This window comes from Stegodyphus dumicola, chromosome X2 (genome assembly GCF_044657685.1).
Source record: "Stegodyphus dumicola isolate Sdum_Otavi_A_Nest chromosome X2, ASM4465768v1".
In the NCBI taxonomy this organism is placed as follows: Eukaryota; Metazoa; Arthropoda; class Arachnida; order Araneae; family Eresidae; genus Stegodyphus; species Stegodyphus dumicola.
In genome coordinates, this window is record NC_140781.1 from 105,677,229 (window position 1) to 105,694,150 (window position 16,922).

A 16,922-nucleotide genomic window follows, 5' to 3' on the forward strand; every position below is an offset into this window, starting at 1 on the left:
GAAAAATGAGCACTATTTATGAACAACTTAAGATACTTAACAGTAAATTATCATCACATACATCACAAAAAAGAAATGTATCTCTTTGAGTGCGCATATAGTGAGCTTGGATATATATATATATAAAAGTATATTTTATTTAGTATTATAATATATTATTCTTTTTCATATTTTTATGTTAAATGATAATTCTTAAATAGATAAGAATGAATGAATTTATAAAAACAATCATCTCAACCTTTATAATAAATGACACCTAAAGGTTTTCTCAAAATTTAATACTGTTATTCCCATACATGTTGATTTGGCATCCATAGTTGTTATGGCCAATCTATTATAATGCAAATAACAGAAGAAAAAAAATACAAAATGCATTTTAAATGAGATCAGGCCACATCATAATAATCAAAATAATTTGTACTAAAATTCCAATCATAAGCAAAAATATACAAGTACAAAATAAAAAAATACAAAAAATATTGTTCTGACATCAAATACAAAACTGCTTACTTTGCTTATAGTACTTAACATTTTATTCAGGGTTAAATTAAAACATCAAAATTCTCAACATTAGAGATACAGAAAATATATTAAAAAAATGTATATGATATAGTATACAATCTCAGCATGCACAATTTATCAATTAAATTTGACTTCCTTTATACGTATTTTTCAAATCATGAGAAACAGTTTTTGGCTGATTTTTGTAGTGAAACATTAGAAGATATTTTCCAAGAAGGGATGCTTTAAGGCAAACTGGCTTGCATTCATCATGTGGAAAAATCATGACGACGTTTATGCAGGCAGTCCATTCACCAGGATTCAAGCTATTAGTGTTCAGCTTCTCACCAGCTTGTCCACTGGCACACAACAGCCTCTTGTAATACATTATCTGCAGACATGAAATCCTTCTGTATTTATATGAAAAGAAAAAGTTATACATTCAATATTAATTACAAAACCCATTTTCATACATGCCTACTGACAAATTATAAGTAATCCGCAACTCATGATGAGTATTGTTCCAATAGTTCCATCATAAGTTCATACTGATGTAACTCAGGGTCTTAATAAAATTATACCTTGGTATGTTTTATTATATTGTTATGAATAAGGCTTCTGTTTCACATGAAAATGGTTTAAGGAGGTATAAACTTATGTGACATTTATAAACAATTTATTTGCATACATTCACATGAATTTTATAAAATTAATACATATACATCCCTTTCATTAGTTGATAAGAACAAAAATATATACAAAATTCTTTTAGTTAAAATAATGGATAAGTAACTGTTACTTATTTGAAAGAATTACATATTGTAAAATACAACTTAGTGAAAAATTATTATTCAGGTATGATCAGAATCCTATAAAAACAATGCACGTATGCATAAGCTGTTTATATTTTTCTGTAAAATAAACATTTGATCTGGACAACTGCATACTTTTATTTCAAGATGCTTTTTTAGTTAGGACTACCTAATATACACTAATGTTTGTGAAAATCACAACCATGAAGGAATTATGCACTTTGAACCAAACTTACATGAAATGTAAAGTGAGTTAAGACATACAAATGATTAGAATTACAAAGGGATTATGCATGCATGAAATGAGAACTGGCAGTTGTAAAGGACTGTAAAGTTGTGCTGAAATCTGTTTATCATCCTCCGTCTGCAGTGAACATTTAATTTGTGCTCAGTATGCCTCGTCAACAGCAGAGGATGCCATACCAACAAGTTTGAACGAGGCCACATCGTCTGTATGCAAGAGGGTGGAGTTTCATATCGAACAATCACAGCCCGCACGCAGCACAATGCCACAACACTGATGCATGTTTGGAAGAAATGGACAGCGAGAACCAAACAAGGTGAAATCCTGGCAATGGGTCACACAACAGCACAGGACGACAAACACCTCATCTGCATGGCTGTGATGGATTGTAGAGCATCCTCTCGTATGTTTGTACAATATTGGAGCACCGTTACAAGTGTTCGTCGCTGTCTGCTGCAACATGAACTACATGCAAGGGTTCCTCTATGCAGGATTGCCCTGTCGCTGAGTAACAAATGCCTCCGACTTCAGTGAGTACTGCAACTCAGTGCGTGGCGTGCTCTGTGGCAACAAGTTGCTTTCTCCAACAAATCTTGCTATAATCTGGAGTATAATAATGACAGAGTATGCATTATTTGATGCATTCCAGGCACAATATTTTAGGGGAAAAAAAAATGTCTGTGCACAAGCCTTCTTTAAGGTACAACAGGTTTTGCATCTTCCCCAGATATGTTGCTCAATCAGCATGCCTAGGATTTCATCGGTCAGCGACTCGCACGTACAGCTAGTGGGCCACACACTGAAACTGAACTTTCACATCAAGTCAAAGCCATTCCCCAGGATTACATTCAGAACCTATACGATTCAATGCCACGATGTGTACAGGCTCTCGCTCAGCATGACAGAAACCCAAAGTACTGATTTTCCAACTTTCGTTTTTTTTTTTTTTTTTTTGTTTGTTTGTTTGTAAATGTGATCGTTTACTTGTATCACTATCGGTAATATGCGGAATAAATTTCATTCATTTCCGACAATTCCTTCATGGTGTTGCATTTTTCACAAACATTAGTGTGTCTACAGCTTCCAGTGCCTGCTCAGCATCCTCTCGTATGTTACTGAAGATAAATGACTAACTGAAGACAATTTTTAATCTCTATTGAAATGCCCGTAATGATTCATTGCTAAGCACAGAATCTTAAATAACACTTGTCACTCCTAGCAATGCCTCATTCTGCCTCTAGTCCACCATCAGAAAACTCCATCAACCTGCTGTGGAGGAAGCTCCACGTTTATAAAATCATTGCCATCATCTTCAAAGGCAGAGTTACAGAGGTTCTGGGAATCCCATATTATCTTTAAATTCTTTCAAAGCTTTTCTCAAGCCTTTTCTTGTACAATGCAATCATAAAATGCTTGTTGAAATTCTACTCAGTATCAACTGTAATCTCCAAATGCGGCTTTATGAATTTGTGTCCATCATCTATACAAATTACACTGACAAAAAAAAAAAAAAAAAAAGCATTATCTAATTTTTAAAATTACATTATCTTTCGGCTATGCCGAACTGGATGACGAAAGGGGCAATTCTCAGAACCCGCACATTTCCAGGAAACCCGTGTAGCTAGGTTACCATTTTCACTTACTACAAAGACAACGCCAAACAATAATCGATTATCGCTCAGATTGGGACCACGTGATCCTTCAGAAGCAGAACTTTCATCTGATTGGTTCATTTCTACCCTGGACAGAGTTTCAGCTGAAACATTTTTGGCAAGGTTTGAAGAAATATCACATAGCCGCTACATTGTTTCTGTAGCTAGGTGGGATTCTTTTTTTTTCTAAGAATCCTCCCATTTAAACCAGTGCTACCAAAAACTTGTTTCTCAGGAAAGTCCCGTCTAGCAGGGACTGTTGATAGAAGTAAACAACCGCTTTAATCAACACTCACTAATAATATAGTAAAAAACAATGACCAAAATTAGCCTCAATCCACTATGTCTAATCCGTTTTCAAAACACATGTTTCACTTTTGTGATAAGAGGAGAGTGGAATGTGGAAATGAACATGAGCTCAGCATAAGAGCGTATAGGTAGTGATCACTTTAGGTTTTCTACAAATGACATTCAGTGGATGAGTTGAATGTTGCCTTTTTTTCCCTCCGAGATAGCTAGATGGTGTTACTAGGTGGCTTAAAGTACAGTCAAAAGTCTTTAATCTGGAATGATCTATAATCCGGACCTCAAAGCTACAAACTTTCTGCACATGTTTAAACGCATGCACATATGCGTTTAATGTATAATGGACAGTATAAGCTAAGCTAAAATTATCTATTTCAGTTAATGTTGCAGATCGTGTTGTTCCTTATTCTTCTAATTGGATCCGGCTTATTATTTTTTGCAGACTGTTAGAGCAATTTTATAAAAAGGAAGCTTGAACTTTCGATTATGTCAAAAAGAGTTTCCGATTCTGGAGATATCAAAGGATTTACAAGCGAAATCATGTTTTGATGTCCATGAAACAAAAAGTGGAATTGCTGCAAAAAATGGTTAAAGGCATGAAGAAAGTGACAGAGAGGTGATTTGTTTCTCTAACCATTCCGAAATCTGTTTATCAATTTCGCGCTGCTCTGCGGGAGAGGAGGGGGTACGTTGCAGCGCACAATGAACTGGAATTTGATCTGTCAGCACTATCCTCATCTTCAGGGCAGATGTTTTTATTTTATTCGGCTTATAATTCCTCACTAAATGCAGTATTTCATCTCGATGTACTCTGTCTTTGATATGATTTAAATCAAATTCATCATTATAAATATCACGAATACACATGAAATAGTTTTCTGGTTGCAATTTTCTAATTTCAACTATGCCTAATGTATGCTTTACACATGCGCACGTTGAAAGAAAAGTTTATTAAAGTAAACAAATAAATATTAAACTTTTTTTTGTAAATTTTGATACCCTTTAGATCATAACTGCTCTTTATTTCATATTTTTAATTTTATAATTTCTGCATGCCATCGTAAAAGATTTAAACTGATGAGCTATAATACAAAAAAACCGATAATCCGAAATCGCCGAAGAGTCCAAATTAAAGACTTTTGACTGTTTATGATAACCAAATGAGCACCACAGCATTTAATGGGTTAATATGTGACATAATTACACAGATTGGAATTTGCTAGCAAGTTTGCCCTTGAAACAGAAAAGAAAATTAAAAATCCTGCTCCAGAGGACATTCCAGCTGGCAACTTTATGAAATTTATATACTACTGTTACGAAATAATTTGATCCAGTTTTGTGAAATTAACAAAATATATGGCATTAATGAACTATACAATCATCTGATGCATATTTTAACTTTGAATGTCAAATCAGAATAGGGATTTTTTTTTTTTTTTTTTTTTTTTTTTGCACTGTGGCTGATTCTTACCTTTAGTCATAAAGATGATTATTATGATGCATGTTGCTTTATCGAAGACCTGCCAATGATGGATTACTATATTCCTGCCCCACTTTACAGTGCTGAAATTTATTAAAAATATTTCCCTCATTTTCCACTTTTTTCAAGAAATTAATTAGAACGAGCTTTCCTATAGTTTAAAATGTATTTGTTGATGTGGTAATCATTGTCTTCCTTACAAAGACAAAATCCCATAAATACATACAAAGGTTACATTGAACCTTTCTTCTTGTAATTTTTTACCTTAATGCCAACTTAACACAAGAACTGTTGAAACACAGTGAAGCAAACACAAACTGACATTCATTCTATGATTTCAGCTGCATACTCAACTTCTCGCCTACGACTCTGCAGTTGTGCGATTCTAAGATGTTTCTTCAAGTAAAAAATTGGTCGATGTGTACATGGATACCGAGGATGTGTAATTCTTAAAAACGCACCAAGCAGTCGGTGATTTTTCATTGTTTTTCTTGAAGTCCTGTTTTAGATATTTTTGCATGTTTACAGAATTAATTCAAATTTGTAACCGGCGATATATTTAGCACCAATGCTCATCCAATAACAACAACAAAATTATAAATTTGTTCACAGAATGTAATAAGAAATTTGTGTAAATAAGTACATAAGCAGCAGCAACGACAACAACAACAAAAGGCACATCAATATCACTGCCACACCATACAATTACGTTTGAATAAGAAAACAGAGTTATGTGCACAGCATTGAAAGAATACCTTTGAAGTACACCATATTCATTTCTTACCCTGAATCGAGCAGAACCATGTAATTATTTAATCTGCAACTACATTTTGAAATTTAATAATACACACAAATTATATACATTTAATACACATTTTGTACCGAAATTAAATAATTACAAATATAGTTTTTACTAACCTATACATGCAGAAATTCAGGGAAAAAAGATCGCCAGATCGCATTTACCAGTTTGCTTTAAAAAAATGAATTAACATAAATAATTACAATTGAAAACCTATTCATTTAAGCAAATAATGGATTATAAATTTTAATTTTACCTTACAATCATGAATGAGAATAGCCACATCACACCCAACAGGCAAGAGAACATTAACTGGGCTGAATAACAAAACAACCATCACAGCAAAAGCTACTGCTTCTTGCTGCAATTTTTAATTTCGCTACAAATAACAGAATAATACTAGAATTGCTTACAATAAGTGTACATAGAATGTTAGGCTTTTGGTATTAATATTACACACTCTAGCTCGGCTGAAGTTAATATGTTAATGTTTCTGGCTAAGCATGTTCAACTAGATGCATTATTAAAGCTGATTTCGGCTCATTTCGGATACCCGGCTCTTGGCTGAATTTGGCGAGTTTTTGGCCGCCATCTTGGATTTCAGAAATGCGCGAAAAAGCGCATTTCGAAAACCAAGATGGCGGCCAAATATTGTTTTCCCTATCCGAGGGAAGTGGACAGGGAAAACAATTCTGAACAACCAAAAGGAAAAATTGAACTTACCCTTGTTCATGTTGACATGATGACGCCTGACATTCCCTGTTTCTTCAATGTTGTACAACATAGTTAATGTTATATTACTAAGCATGATATGATAACTTACGAATTGTAATTCAGTCTAAAGTAATAGAACAAGAAATTTTAATTAACGTGTACTTTAACGAGTGAAATGTTTTGCATGAAACGCTATAGGGCGAAGAAGTACTTATGCTCAAACTGTAAACAATTGATTTAAAAGAAAGCTTCCAACCTAAAAATTTGACTTGCATGTAATTTCGGCATTATATTATTTGGCATTTAAATTAATAATGAATTTATATTTAAATTAATTATGTTATGCAGGTAAGTGTATGATAGTTAAACATGATATATATGGATGAGAAATGAAAAATTAGAACATTTATTAAGCTATTTGTAATATATGCTAAGTTCTTTTTAAGAAACTTATTTTTCAGTATATAGCACTCATTTTTTTTTTATTAATTAATCAATTTGAACATATATTTTCTATTTTTCCCTGTGTTAGAATTTCAACTTTTTTTTAATTAATCAATTTAAACATACATTTCTTAACTTTTTTTTCAATATGCAAGAATTTCAACTCTTTTAATTAATCAATTTAAACATATATTTCTTAACTTTTGTTTCAATATGTAAGAATTTCACCTTTTTTAATTAATAAATTTAAACAAATATTTCTTAACTTATGTTTCAATATGCTAGAATTTCATATTTTTTAATTTATCAATGTAAACATATATTGCAAAATGAAGGTACTTACCCCTAGATGATATTGCTTGTACAATCTTTGTCTTCTTAAATTATGTTATTTATATTTATATAAAAATTTCACTTTTTCACAAGAAAATTTTTATCCAGGTTATCACAGTTTCACCTTTTCACAAGAATATTTTTATCCAGGTTCTCACAGTTTCATTTTTTCACTAGAAAATTTTTATCTTGTTTCTCACAGTTTTGCAAGAAAATATGTATCCAGTTTCTCACAGTCAACAAGTTCACAAGTAACTGTGTATATGATAACCAGGGCTGGAAAGGGAGCATATGTCCGTGGGCACATCATCCAAGGGAAGCCAAAATGATGTTACGAATTTTTAGAGTTGAATGTTTTCCATTTTTGGCCAGTAGTCGGGAGGGGCACAAAATCTTCAGTTGTCCCTGGGCGCTGAAAACAGTAACTATGACTCTGCCGATAACTTATAAAATTTCATTTTTTCACAAGAAAAACTGTTATAGATTCATTCCTTGTTAAAATCCAATGCTTCGTTTCACTGAATTCCACTCTTATAGATCGAGGCCTGTTCATCAGATCTGAAAAAGAACAATTTTTACAAGCATTTTGAAATTAGAAATGATTCCATTTCCACATCACCTTAAGACTTACACGTACTTAAAAATAGAAAAATCTTTTCTTCTGCTTTTTGACTATTCATTTTAATTGAAGCATTACCAAATTTTGTAAATTAGAGTTTTTATAATTATATTTAAATCAGTTATTTATAAAAAATATTTATGCGGGTATTATCATATAATTTTGTTTAAAAAATAGGCACTATCTATTTTCACATTACTTGACGTTACATGCAGGTTAAAGTGATTTTTAATTAAATCTAAATTTGATAAAAAAATTAGAAACAGTAAGAAATGTGATTAATGATATCAGTGAAACAAAATAGTTACAAATAATCCCAATTTTTAAGCTAGTATGTGTAAGACTAGGAGATAGGAATCCTGATGCGTTTTTTTTTACGAGGTTTCGCTAGGAGCCATAATCCTCTAATTTTAATGTGCACACATATATTTTATATTACTTACCATTCAGCACCATATTTTGCATTTTTCAGCAGTATTACTTGGCAGTTCACTATTTGGAGTTTTTGTAGAGAAAATATCCATGTTATATATGTTCAGAATACGAGATAAATAAACAAGATTTTAAATTTCATGATCGTCGAGATTTCCTGTGGTGGCAGCAGTTGCTCAGTTCCTTCGCTTTCAGGTGTGGCCCGTATCAGTCGTTTCAACTCGGATGTGTTTCTTGAAAGAAAAACCTGGCTATACCCCCAGGTACTGGGTTTGTCATCCGAATTGATTTCTCCATCTGCTTCTTCCCTCGTCTAAGTGGCAGCAAAATGTTGTTTTTGAAGTCCCTAAACAAAATATCCATTTTATGCATATTCAAAATACAAGATAAGTAAACAAGATTTTAAATTTCATGATCGTCGAGATTTCCTGCGGTGGCAGCAGTTGCTCAGTTCCTTCGCTTTCAGGTGTGGCCCACATCAGTCGTTTCAACTCGGATGTGTTTCTTGAAAGAAAAACCTGGCTATACCCCCAGGCACTGGGTTTGTCATCCGAGTTGATTTCTCCATCTGCTTCTTCCCTCGTCTAAGTGGCAGCAAAATGTTATTTTTGAAGTCCCTAAACAAAATATCCATATTATGCATATTCATAATACAAGATAACTAAACAAGGTTACGATAATGAAAACATAAGTTAGCGTATATATAAACACTTTTATTAAATGTTTTAATATTTTTCTAAAAGTGTTCTTTCTGTTGTTTAGTTTTAATCTTTTGTTAACTACATACTCTTTTTAACTAGAAAATAATAATTGAACATAGTACAAAAATACACAATTACCACAAAAGGGTGGCAAGTTTAAGAAATTAATAATGTAAGATTGAATCCTTATATTTAAAATAATAAATAAACGGTAAAATTAAAATAATAAACGTAGTATGAAAATACATAATTAAAATAAACAGGCTGGAAACATTAAAAGTAATGAATTCACCTGTATATTTTCTGATTGAAGATTCATTTATCATTTCTGCAATATTCTTTACCTGAAAGGAGTGATAAATTATCCTTAACAATAAAATGTTTTCTGGTAAGAAGTAGGCTGGAAACCTTTAAATTAATCAACTCACCTCTATGTTTGTCAATTTATCTGCCAAAATTAGTTTTCTTCTTTCTTTTATTTATTTTTTTTGGATTACCTAATTTGCAATAAAGTTTTTTTTACTGAAAAATAAGTAGGTAAACTTAAACTAATAATAACTAAATAAATTTTACAGTTGCTTTTACTGAAGGAGTAGTATTAAAATAAAGTGAAGCACTAATTTGAAACATAAGCTGTGAATGGTTAAAATTTTGTCTTACCTCTGTCATAGTATTTCATGACATTTTGGATCTGCAGCTGTGAAAGAAAGTTTATTTTAATGAAGGAATAACAAAATATATAAAGAATAGCTCTCATGTCAAAATAAAAGTTGAGAATAACTGAAATACACATTTACCTCTTTATGTAAAAGATATGCTACATTTTCGCAACATTTCCATCCTTTTGTTTTCTGGGCTCTGTTTTTTGGTTGAATTCTAAAAGGAAATAAAAAATAACAATTTCATGTAGTGAAAAACAAAAAGGTATTAAATCAAAATTTGTGGACCATCTGAACATTTACACAAATTATAGTAAACAATTTACTTGTATGCTTTTCTTATCATTTATTCCAGTTTTAAAACTTGGTCTGTGTTCCCTTACTCTGAAAAATAAGCACATAGATTATAATGGTATGCAATTTAATATTTAAATGCAATTTTTGTATGTATATATATGTAAATAAATAAATTATGTCAAAAATAAAGTTATATTTGTTGGTTTTACCCCATTTATCATCATCTTCCTGAATGAATGGTATATCATCATCTTGTCGGGCAGATTTCTTTGGAGGCATCAGGTCCTCAATTTCTTCGCTTTCTGATGTTGGTTCGTCCAACATTTTAAGTTCAAGGCCGACTTTTCCATGGCCTGGATACACAGCTTTAATGTCCTGTAGAAACTGAGCAAGTCTTTCTCCATCATAAGTAAAGGGCTTCAAGCGGAACCGCTTGTAATAATGTACAGCCATGTACTGCGTGCAAATATCATCTGTTCTCTTGCTCTTTATAGACCTCTTAAAAAGTTTGTTTTCACCCTCAAGATCATTTATAGTGTTCTGTTTATCATCGGGATCTACGAATACGCCTGTAAATAAAGGATTAATGAATGTTAAGGATGAAAAAAAAAATGTCACTCATTAAAAAAAAGACACATATTTACCTTTCTTGTGATTGGTAGTTTTATGTGTTGCTGCCGGAAATAAATTTTCTATCCTTTTATATTGTGGAGCAGAGTCAGTGTATATGAAGGTGGTTTCTGGGTGAACATGACGTTTAATGCAAGGCCACAAATGGCTTTTGCTTTTTCCTTTAACCTTGAAAAATAATCCTTCTTTGTCTTCTCGACAGTAGATGCCTAAAACTACGATGGTCATATTTTTGGTTACCCTGCCGCGGTTGTACTTGCGGCGGGTCAAAAATGTTTCATCAATTAATATAGATTTTCCTTTACCACCTAACATTCTGCTATGATGAGAGGCAAAAATTTCGCATACCTCACGAGAATATGATAAAAAGTCAACAATAGTCTCATTTGCAATTACTGGTAATTTTTGCTTTTCCCTCCATAGCTTTAGCTGCTGATTTATGTAGCTGAAACTGTGATCTAGAACAAAGTACACAGTTATGACTAAAGCTTCCCTTATTGGGATTTTTGTACCTTCGAAAAATGTGTTTTCAATGGGGTTAATCATGCCAGAGCAGTTGTTGCGATTTCTCAGGCTGCAGACCCAACGCACATCCCAGCTTTGATTCCTTTCTCTTGTTGCTTCTCATCGGTGCCTGGCACTTGGGGCAAGGTGGTGCCTCATCCTCTCTGGGAAGAAGTCCACCATCGGTGGCAAACTCGAGTGCAGCTGCCTCTGTATTAATTAAATGCATGTCAGTAATTAAACAGAAATATTTCAGTTTTTCATGCAAAGAAGCCATATTCAAAAAAGTCAGTACAGTGACAGAAATAGTTTAATGAAATTTATTGTTAGAAATTTCAGAAACTTGGCAATTATGCAAAAGTCAAAACTATCAGAAATAAAAAAGTTTAATAAAGATGAAAAGTAATTATAAGTTTAATTAAACAATATTAGTTCATTATAGGAAGATAGAGAAGTGAAAAGTTCAAACTAGAAAGTAGTGTTACAAAAAAAAAAAAAAAAGGGGGGGGGAAATAAAAATAATAGTAATGATATGTATCTATGAAAACAAAGTATTAAAACAAATTTCAAGTGAAAAATAATATTAAAAAATGTAATGGATGAAAATAGATTAAAAGTAAACTTAGCTTTGGCAAAGTCCAAACCACGTAAGTACCAAGGTACTGATTTTTTTCAGTACCTGACAGACAGACAGACAGCTGCACGGGCTTAACCGCGGCAAAATATGATCGCGAAAAATCTTCTTTTTTAAATTTATTTAAAATATTTTCGAAAAAAAAAAAATTTTACTTTACAAATAAATGTTTTTCGGTACACATGTTTTTTTAAAACATTTTTAAACAGAGATGCAGAAGAATAATAGGTATTGTTATTTTTGTGTGCAGATATGCGTGCGTGATGAACTAAAAAATGATTTTGAAGGTTTCGTGGCATATTTATCCTCTCAAAAATATGCAACTTGCTCAACTTTTCGATTTTATTAAATTAAATAAGGCCTATCGATTTTTTTTTTTTTTTTAAAGCACTGACAATGAAAGCTGTTATGTTCTATTTTTGCGTTTTTATCCCAAAGCGCGTTAGCCCAGAAGGGCTATTAATTTCGTTTTCGCATTTTGCGTTGAACTGTTTCTACCGAATATTATCACTGTGTGTTATATTTAAAGATATTTAATAATAAAGAATCAGCATAAATATACGTATGTTTAACGTACATAACATTTATGCAGATACTGTGATAAAACAACGGTACCTACAGCTATGAAATTTTGAATATGTACGTCACCACCCGAATATGGGCATCTGAAAGCTCAAATTTGTAATTTGTTTTATTAACTATTTAACATTTTGTAAAGCATTTATGTGTTTTTGATTAAGAAACTCGACGATTTCTAAGCGAGCAATGGCAACACTGTTCGGCGCAAGACTGTCTATCGGAAATTCTAAAGATATGCTCTTCTTTTAAATGTTTTGTCATATTGCTGCTTAAGAGAGAAGACAGTTGGGATGTACAAAATTTAAAGACCGCATGTCTGTTGATTTTGAAAATTCATTTCCAATGAATTTAACAATTGTTTTCAGTTAGCGAGAGGTATACATCTCTGTTGTACACTATTATTGGTAACCTTTAATTGTTGGTTATTTGTTACATTTTTTTGTCTTTCATATTGCCCTGGCTGCACTGGAAATTTCGTGGTTTTCCTCGTGTGTATACGAGCCAGTACAATTACACTAATGAATCATATCACTTAAATAATGTGAATAATTATAGAATTATTATATAAGTGTAGAATAATTGGGTTGGTTGTTATGTTCACGAGTTGTGTGTAAATGCGTGGCTTTGTGTGATTATGTAATTAATTAATGAAGATTTCAGCAGCGGCCTGGCGGTAAAGTGCGTGAGCACTGGTAGTTCTGTCCGAAGTTCGAATCCCGCTAATGCGCCGGTTGCTTGTTATGTTCACGAGTTGTGTGTAAATGCGTGGCTTTGTGTGATTATGTCATTAATTAATGAAGGGTTTAGCAGCGGCCTGGCGGAAAAGTGTGTGAGCACTGGTAGTTCATCTCATTACACATATACTAGCTACGCATATATACATTATAGACAGTGGTGTAACTAGAATTCTTGGTCCCGTATGCAAAATAATTTCCTGGGTCCCTAAACCAATAAATTTAATGTGCTTAAAAATAAAAATTAAAATAAAGAAAAAAACGTGAAAAGTAAAAAAAAAAAAAAAAATCAAGGATTCCTGGAGCCTATGTTTTCATGGTTTTTATCACATCTGGATTAATTGTTAAAAAATAAAAGCACGTTCTTAGGGAACCATTTGAAAGTTATGTAATATGAAGAAAGAATAAAAAGGAAAATATTTCCCCTTTGCTAACTGGTGAAATGCAAATTTGCTTTAGTCTGGGTATTTGACGTCAGATGATTTTAATTCTGTAATTTAAGACTTTTTGTGTGCGTGCGTATGAGTGATAGGTAATTGATATTGACAGACAAGATAATTGATAAACGTACAGAAAAAATATTACATCAATAGATAGTACTCTGTGATTTACTCAACTTACAAACATAATTTATGCAATAATATACAAGTAATAAATAAGAACTTTTATGATGTAAATGATACATTTGTTAAATATAAAACATATTTATCATAAACTTCATAAAGAAAACTATTTGAATATACAATTTTAGTAGAAAATATGTAATATTTTTGCTGTCCTTTTAAAAATCCTTTTGGTACACTAAACTACTTGAATACATCATTTTTATAAAAAAAAACATGAATGCTAAAGATTTTTCCTGTTTCTTTTTAATTTTCCCTCAGCCCGTACTGCTGTTCTTCTCTAATCCCCCCCTCAATAAGTGTAATTATAACACTGGTGACCGAAATTCATCATAAAGACAAAAATCTTTTTTATTAAAATTTGCGTCTCCTAACCTTCATTTCCGCAAAATTATTTATCAATACCTGGACGTCCATTTTCACAGCCATGTCAACTTCAACGCTCAATAGTGATAGGTTTAACAACCAATCTTGTATCATAGTGTTTCTTAAATATGTTTTTATTATTGAAAATGACCTCTCTCTCGTGGCTTTGGTTACAGATAATGAATGATAAATACAATATAAGTTAATTGCACTCCCGATTAACTGCTTGTCATGTCATAGTATTTTACCGTTGCTAATTTAGCTAAATCCTTAACGGATTTCAAATTTTGGATATCTGTTCTGAAAGTATTTATAAATAATAAAAGTTGTACTTCCAGTACATTAGCAAAGTCTTATTTATATTTTTTCTGTATTTTTGAAACATTATTAATAATTTCCGTATTTGTTAACAATGACAAATACGGAAATTTAAGTTCCAAAAATGAAAACATCATTGCGATTTTTGTTATTCCAGTCATTCTGTATTTTAACTGAGTATTTAAAATGTCGAGAGCAGCATAAAAAACTGTTACTTTAAAAGACATTTCGGAATTTTCAAGCCTGTTATCCTCACATAACTCATCAATATTTTCTTGTCTTTATTTTCTTCTATTTTTCAAATTTAGTTTCTATGTCCCATTTATTTTATATACAAAAATTTGTATATAAATGTATTTGTATTTTTGTGAATATACAAAAATTGTATATTCAAAACTCTGCTTCTTTCATAATGTCTTCAAACTTCTTTCTCATATCTTGCATATTAATAGAAACGCTTTTTACATGTTGGTGAGCTCCATTCAAGTCGACTGATTTTCGATTGTCGATTCGATTGATTGATTGATAGATCCTGCAGATACAGCGCAGGACGTGTTTCTTTTTAATTTTTGGCATTTTGCCAGAAATGTTTAATAATTTGTAGTTAAGCTCATCGACACAACGTATATTTCAAGATGAGAACTCACACCCTGTCACATGGATTTTAAAAGTAGTACACATAAATACTTGTTTTATACTTTCCTAAACAAGTATAACATTTCTTCATAATTAGTTAAAATAAAGTTGTATGAAACAAGTTTTGCGTACTTTGCAGAGAAATGCGCAAAACTTCATTTAATGAAAATAGGTTTGTGGTGGATCAAAAAGCAAAAATCAGATAGGAAATGCTGATATATTTTAGGAGCATTAATATTTATGATTATTGTTTTCTGCTTTATTTGCATCTTGAAAAACTATTAATGTCTCAGAATAATGACCTCAGATTTCCAGTTTTTACGCTGCTTATAAATTAAGCAGTATCATCTTTTTTTAAATCTATCTATCATTAATTTATTAAAGACAAAAATATAAAAAAATAAATATAATGTATGGGAACATATATTAACGGAAGCTATTTATGTCTTAGAAAAGTTATGCAGTGGTTCTGAAATGAAAGATAGTAATGTACAAAGGGATTATATGAGTGAAAAATCGCTTCATTTATTATTAAAACATATTAAATAAATTTTTTAATTTGTGAAAATTATTGAAATATTGCAATAACAGGGGAGAATTCTTTTCTGAAATATTCCATTCGTTTGTGTGGTGAAAATAGCAATGTAATTCGCGTTCTTTCAAATGTTCAAATGCAACTTAAAACTATTAGGTCCAACGCTGCCATTGATATGCTTAATATTTTCAGTAATTAATTTATCGAAATTTACGAAGTAGTATATACTTTTAGTTGTGTGATACCATTATTATTATTATTATTATATTATTATTGACGGTTTCACGTACTGAATGCTGTAGAAAGTAAATTAAAAGCACCACAGCAGTACTTTTGAAACCACTACGAAGCAACAGAACTCTAACAAATCTCAGACTTCTGATAATTATAGTGTGATTAACAGTTCAACCTCACTTCGAATATTACAATACAATATAGAGAAAGCACCAATTCAGACACTTCAATATGAAATTCAAAACCTACGAAATTAATGAACAAATGCTACCCTAAACATTAAAACATATTGTGACACGTTCATGTAAAATAAATAACTAGTAAAGCTCCAATATAAAGCAACATGTGAAAAGGGATGGACAAATTATAACATTCAAGTATTTCTAGTGGAAATAAAGTTGATATAAAACAAGAATTACCAGCCACAGATGTCTTTTTGCTCTGCATTATTCATCCGTTCTTTTTCTTTTACGATATCCTGTTCTGCATTCCAAGAGCGCACAAAAATGATCACAAATTACACTAGAAGGGGCCAAAAGGGAAAAAAAGGAATCATTAGATTTTAACTACTTTGATATTAAAGAATAATTATACACAAAGAGAAATATCTAATATTGTTTCTTAATATATAAAACTTCAAGAGTCGCCTTCTTTGTTTTGAACTCCAGCAATGTGCTACATTGTTACTAAAAGCATGACTGCAATCAATAGAAAAGCTGATTTTCCTAATACGACAGAAGTACAGAAAGCGAAAGGGGTTTTTAATATATGGGTACTCCATGAATAATGAAAGAAAAAAAAAATTAGACAGTTATTACGGATACACAGAATAAAAGGGATATTGATCTTCGAGAAGAGTAAATATTTGCAGCGCTGGTAGAAAGATGGCACCAAAAGACAAAGAGCAGGTAATTTTAAATCACAAATAAACAAAATAAACTTTACTGCTAGCTTTGAAGCAGGTGTTATATATTAGATTATCTTAATTCACACACATAATTAGTGACATAACAGATCAAAATAGAGTAATCAAACTCGCAATACATTAATATTAAAAGAGCTATACATATATACTTTTAAAGATTTTTTTTAAAAAAGGGCACAAAAACACCTCTCCAAAACCAGACTTGGAA

General features: G+C 31.6%; 1 protein-coding gene across 3 annotated transcripts in view; it reads right to left on the reverse strand.

Moving 5' to 3' along the window:
• Positions 1 to 16,922, reverse strand: part of LOC118192896 (uncharacterized) — a 63,799-nt gene that overhangs the window by 35,348 nt on the left and 11,529 nt on the right. Inside the window, exon 2 of one of the 3 annotated variants that reach the window (XM_085809950.1) lies at positions 16,209 to 16,311. The exons of the other annotated variants lie outside the window; for them this stretch is intronic. Within the exon in view, the coding sequence (XP_085666076.1) occupies positions 16,209 to 16,236 (28 nt within the window). The 5' untranslated portion in view covers positions 16,237 to 16,311. The remainder of the gene's footprint in view (positions 1 to 16,208; positions 16,312 to 16,922) is intronic. 3 annotated transcript variants of the gene reach the window in all.